The 6,476-nt window shown below is 37.9% G+C and overlaps 1 protein-coding gene across 1 annotated transcript; it reads right to left on the bottom strand.

Annotated features, from left to right (window-relative positions):
* Positions 1-5,590: 5,590 nt before the first annotated feature.
* Positions 5,591-6,211, bottom strand: LOC149142709 (RING-H2 finger protein ATL64-like). The gene has a single exon (XM_089451565.1). It carries the CDS (start codon positions 6,209-6,211, stop codon positions 5,591-5,593), a length of 621 nt encoding a protein of 206 aa, XP_089307691.1.
* Positions 6,212-6,476: the final 265 nt, after the last annotated feature.

The following is a 6,476-nucleotide window of genomic DNA, read 5'->3' as shown; positions in this document are numbered from 1 at the left end:
ATTAAAATTATGTATTTAATTTTAAATTAATATTCCACCGGAATAATATTCCAGTGGAACAAGCCGTGTCACACGAAATTTATACACTCTAAAAAAGCCAAAAGTAATTATGAATAGATTTTAAATGAACTATTTATGATCTATAGAAATAAAAGTTAGATAGTCTAACTTTTCGGGTAATTAGTGTAATTTAAAAAGCTCTATAAAAGATTTAACAAAGATTTAGTTAGATAGATAGTCTAACTTCTATCGGTATTACGGTAATTTAGAACGTTCTATAAAAAATTTAACAAATATTTAGTTGTTAAAGTTGATATTTTTAAATTACTTAGCTTTACATTAAAAAAAAAATTAGATATTTGGAAAAAAATATTTTTGGATTTTTCTGAAATAAACTATATGTATAAATATTGTTGAAAAATGTAATTCCATTTGTCTTAGTTGTGACTTTCTATGTAAAGAGTCTGTTCCTGTTCTATATTAGTGGTTTCCCTAGTTTGGTGTGCGGTTGAGATATTCTCTCAACCAACTAATTGTGTGTCCAAGATAGTTTCTCTATCTTGAGACAACACTTCCTATATATGTAATATCATATTTGATTAATGAAATACATATTTCATTTATGAAAATTTAACATGGTATCAGAGCCCTAGAGGACCTAGGCCCTCTTGGGCTTGGCTCCTCATAGGCTGAGGGAAATAAATATGGAGTTAGATTAAAGAATTTGGTGAATGTTTATTTGTCCATCAGATTGTTAAGTGATTGTGATGTTGCGATATCACCAACTCAAGATTGACCAGGGATAAATTGTCTGCGTAAAGATGAGTTTGGCATTGTTCTATGTAAAGAGAGCCCAAGGCTGGGTTTGTCAAAGAAATGAATCAATCATGTTGCATTGTTGACGAGTCGAGACAGTGCGAGTGTGATTTTGGATATCTATTTGAGATCTATTGGTGTTGTTGAAGAGCTGACACCTGTTGGAGATTTTTGACTGGGTGAATGAGCTGAATCCTGGTGAACTCGAGTAGATATCTTCATTGTAACTAACATTGTGTGGAAGTGGAGGAATTGCTGGTGGCCAAGTTTTGACTATTCAATGGAACTGGTACCAGATTTTCATGGCGGAATTGCTCACTTTATTGTTTTGTCTCTTTTTCTGTGCAATGCATGCAATGCCGGGCACCGATCATAAGGATGGATTCATTGACGGGATCATACGTTCTGGCGAAATTAGAGCCCACCTACTGCAACATCTCGCAATTTTTGAACACTCTGTTGCTGTCGAACAACACCGCTACGAAGAATATTCTAAATTAAAGAGCCACTGCTCTATTGTGTAGTTGTGGACCAGTGTTAGAGACACAACCATGTGGAGAAAAAGCATTGCTGGACTATGATTCTACCTGCAATGGAGCCTGTAGAGCAGAACAATGTGTGGAAGACCCATTGTGAGCGACAACCTGAGGTGAAGAGTTGTGTGCAACAATGTGCACTTAGTTTTTCGTATTGAGATGCTATATTAGTAGGGTTGATTTACAGGCAGGATGGTGCTGAGAATCACGAAGGTTCTCTTAAAGAACAATGCAAGATATGGAATCCTTGTTGAACAGAGAAAAATAACACTAGTGATGTTCATAGAGCCGAATATAATCTACTAGGCGGCCTCAACAATCAGGCCCTCCTTTCCGATGGGGAAATTACAGTAGTTGTGGACACGGACCCTATCAAGGTCTTGGAGAATGCATCGTTCAAGATTTAGAAGTGCTAGTTCAAAAGTGAGTTGGCTGTGGGATCTACAAAGAAGAATCATGGATAAGCCCAGATCAACATGGATCCACATAGTGCAAGTGTGGAGGCTCGAATGGATGCAGGTCGAAGTGTGTGGCTGCAGAGGTAGCGTTGAAGCAGATCTGCCTCAAGGATCAACAGAAAATTCGATGGTGGTGGCATCCAGGCCATAGTGGCTAGCGTCGTTGAGTTTGCAGAGTGGGTATCCTATAGAAATCACAAGAGCGGATCTATTCTTTTAGCATGGAAGTCAATCATTGGAGCTATTGTTGCCTTGGTATAGAGGCATTGAGAAATTCTTGTAGCCTGCAAGTCTTTATTCCTCTAATATTATGAAAGAGAGATCTAAAGTGAGAATTTAAAGGCGGCTCGCAGTGAGATGATTATGAGGGAGTGTGATCTCCCTATTATTTATTTCTCTTCGACGACGGAGAAATTTACAAAAAAAGTGAAGGTGGTGGTTTTCTTTTCTGTGTTCATGTCGATGGTTCCGAGGAGGAAGATGCAACATTGTATAGACAACTGGTTGGGAATCTAATCTATTTGACTACAACTAGGTCATATTTGGCTTATGCAACCAGTGTATTGACCCCATTCATGTCAAAGCCGCTTGAGTGTCATTGGGTTGCAGCAAAAGGTGTCTTAAGCTATCTACAAGAAACTTTAGACTTTGGTATTATTTATACTGATTCGTTTGATGTTAGATTGACATGTTTTTCTGACTCCAATTGGGCTGGAAATGTAGATGATAAATGATCCATAACAGGTTATGCATTTAGCATTGGGTCTGGGGTCATTACATGGAGCAACAAAATGTACAACACATTATCCTTGTCTCCATCAGAAGCTGACTATCAAGCGATGTGTGCAGCAACTTGTGAAGCAGTTTGGCTGAGGAGACTTATCCATGACGCTGGCAAAGAATAGAAGGTTGCAATAGTTATCAAATGTGACAACCAGATCTCTATCAAACTTGCAAATAATCTAGTATTTCATAAAAACACAAAGCACATTGATACACAATTTCATTTTGTCACAGAGAAATTTCAGTCAAAGGAAATCCATATTGACTATTGTAATACATGTGACAATGTTGTTGATATTTTCACTAAGCCTCTTGGTAGAATCAAGTTTGAATTGTTTAGGGAAATGTTAGGAATACTTGTGAATCCCTTTATCCATTAAGGGGGAGTGTTGAAGATAATGGAGAATATGTAAATCTGGAGAGATTCGGTTCACTAGAGCCTTATATTAGGAATTTGTTCCTACTTCTTAAGCAATTGTTCTAACTTCCCTAGACATGTGAACACTATGTTGCCTAGCTTCTTTATAACTAGAGGGTTCAACAAAACTTAACATACTAGTTATGAAAGCATTCTCCCTATATCTTGTTGGCAATTGAGTTTTCCTACCTGATCTCCTGAGTGGTGGAGTGGCTTCAAACATGTTTGGTCTCCCCTCTGTGGACTGGTTTCAAACCTGATTTGATCAACCACTTCTTCTTTCTCCTACTGATATTGTTGCTGTTGTTGCTCACCCACCCCTATTTCATCACCTTCTTCTAATAGTAAAGGCACATGCCATTCTTCATCATTATGAACAATGTTCCCATCGTCAACCTGTTCTTGGAATACCACATCTTTGGTTGGAAACACCTTTTGAGTAGAAGGATTAAACAACTTATAAGCCTTAAACTCACTGCAGTGTCCAACAAACGTACACTTACCTTCTTTTGAATCTAACTTCTTTGTATCTTCTTTCGGGACGTGAGCAAAAGCCTTACATCCAAATACTCTAAGATGACTTACTGGAGGCTTGAAGCTCAACAATGCTTCGAAATCAGTTTTATAATCCAAACACTTAATATGAATCCTATTCTTAAGATACACTGTGCTATTTACAACTTCTTCCCAAAAACCATTGGTCAAGTTCTTACCTTTCAACAACATACTACGGGCACACACCACGAGGGTTCTGTTTTTCCTTTCCGCAACCCCCTTTTCCTCAGGAGTGTAAAGTGTTGTGAACTGCTGCTATATTTTGTGTTCTTTGTAGTATTTGATGAAGTCACCATTCTTAAATTCTCCACCTTGGTCTGAGCGAAGAATTTTGATGAACTTCTCAATCATACTTTTAAATTTCTTGAAGTATTCAAAAACATGACTTTTCTTCCTGAGGAAGTACACCTAGGTGAACCTTATACATTCATCATCAAAAATAAGAAAATAGTAGGCCCCTCCTAACGACTTTGTCTGCATTGGCCCACATAGATAAGTGTGTACAAGTTCAAATATATCCCTCTACTTCCTATCAGCGATAGCAGGAAATGCATCTCTATGTAATTTACCAAGAACACATGCTTCACAGTCAAAATGCATACTCTTCAAAACAGGAAGACCATTCACCATACATTTTTTCTGAAGCATTAGTAGGTCACTAAAGTTTATATGCCCAATCCTGTGATGCCATAGATTCTCTGCAGACATGGCTAATGATGCCAACACTTAATGTGACACACTTCTCACATCTAGTTTATACAATCCTCCTACACTTAAATAGATGCCTAACTAAGGGTGTGGAAGAGAGAAGAAACACATTTGCATTACTTAATGGATCTCAATGCTCCCCGATATAATATCATTTAAAATGTTTTAAAACATCATCTTTAATCATTTTTGGAGTTGATTATCTTATGATTAATTTTTTTTGTAAACATTAATTTTTATATATTTTTATACTTATTAGTATTGGTACCACATTTGAACCCAATCACATAACGCTGAATCAATAAAAGGTAAAACCATGTCCAAGCGACAATAGCTTAACAACATTTGAACCCAATCACATGAGGCTCAATCAATAGAAGGGAAGACCATGTCCAAGCAACAATACAATCCAAGCTAGCCTTAATGGGTCTTTGTAATGTGTTAGGCCAAGCATTCAAGTAAGAAAAAACTGCCAAATCATTTGATGATCCTCATTATAAACTCTTTGAAATACAGAATATGAATTGATATTTGTTCATATCATCTATTTTGGGATAAATTAAAGAAATGTGAAGCTATACAAGAATATTTCCCAAGATCATTTTGAAGGCATAAAAATGAGCACAAATTCGTTTATTATAGCTTCAAAAATACCTTGCTTTGGCATTGAGAGAGTGAAGCACTGAGGCTAGCCCGTGACAACGCTCTACTGTTCCCACCCATGTAAATAGAGTAGTTCGGTAGACTACTGAAGTTCCTTTTTTATACTTGCTGGCTGCTGTCTCCAGGAAACTTATTGGTATAAAAAGATCGCTGTGGGTAAACAGCCTTAGAGAAAAGGATAAAACCCAAACAAACATGAATAAAATAAACTAGGGTAAAAGGTAAATAGAATGAATGATAAATTCTGAAATATGGAACTCCTGTGGGCGTCAAAATTGATCGAAAAAATGAACCCAATCAAAATGAAGTAATCGGATGGATTAACATATTGATTTAGTACAGTATAACCAGCCCCATTAAATTTCTGCTATTCAGTCCAGCCACGGAACTAGCAAAGTGACCGTAGATTTTTCCGAATTTAGTACGGGGAGAGAACGATAAAACATGCATATTTTTCATTGGCTCTAACAAAAAGGTTCCTACAAATTTACATCCATCTAAGTTTACATAAATCACGGTTCTGTGTCTCCGTGTTATGAATTATAAGATATCTATATAATATGGAAACACAGGCAAGCACAAAGAATTTTTATGAAACAAGAGTCTTTTGGGTTTTGTTATAGTACAACCACACCCTCATACTGTACAACTGCTTACGCGAGGGAAATGGCGCTCCGGGAAGGAAGAGGAGCAGTTCGGCAGATGGAGCATGTTGCATGCCGGCGAAGCCATTTGTCGATGCAGTCAATGTGGAACATATGACCGCAATCAGGTATAATCTTCACGACCTCCGATCCCTTGTAATCGCTGAGGCAAATCGAGCAACACGTGTTATCCTCTGCTTCGTCTAATTCCTTTCCTTCTGCAGATTTGAACGATTGGCAGACTTTGTCGGAATATAACATCTTGGGGAACAAATCCAACGTGTCTTCCTCGATCCCAATCACAGGGCCGTCGTGGTTGAAATGGGTTGTTTGAATTGGGTGGTTTAAAGGCCGATCGTTAGCCCATCTTCGTGGTTCAATTGGGTGGTTTGACGGCCGATAGCACCAATTTCCATAGCGGCAACATACAAATAAACATGCAAGTGACAAAACGTTAATAAACGAGCATAATATACGAAGAAGAAATGGAATTCCGTAGCGATAATATACGAAAAGACAAAGTGATATATTCATGGCAGTTATGATTGCAGTTCCCCACGACAACAGCACGCTATACGCTCCGCCTTCAAAAGAATTTTCAGTATTGGGTGAAATCGAATATTGGTCCATCTGAGTATTGGGTGAAGTCCAATTTTGGTCCATCTGAGCAAGTAGTAGCTATGCGTGCATCGGCTGTGAGACTAGTTATTACGCTATTCAGAGGAAGGATTTGTGGGGGGCAAAATGTAATAAGAAATGAGGCATTCTTTATCTACGGTCCTGATGTTGTCGGCGAGATGGGTGGCTTTAGTTGAACTTTTCTGGTTGGAACGATGGACATTACTAGGGTACCAGTTATGGAATCTTCCTCGATTTCGAGCTGCAATGCGATCGG

Source organism: Pinus tabuliformis, chromosome X, assembly GCF_031772625.1.
Source record: "Pinus tabuliformis cultivar Carrire ecotype Pingquan chromosome X, CPIR1, whole genome shotgun sequence".
Classification (NCBI taxonomy): domain Eukaryota; kingdom Viridiplantae; phylum Streptophyta; class Pinopsida; order Pinales; family Pinaceae; genus Pinus; species Pinus tabuliformis.
Note: the sequence above shows the minus strand (reverse complement) of the source record. Positions and strands in the feature narration are given on the sequence as shown.

Coding starts and splice junctions, on each gene's coding strand:
- LOC149142709 (XM_089451565.1), bottom strand. CDS start 6,211: ATGGACCAATATTCGATTTCACCCAATACTGAAAATTCTTTTGAAGGC.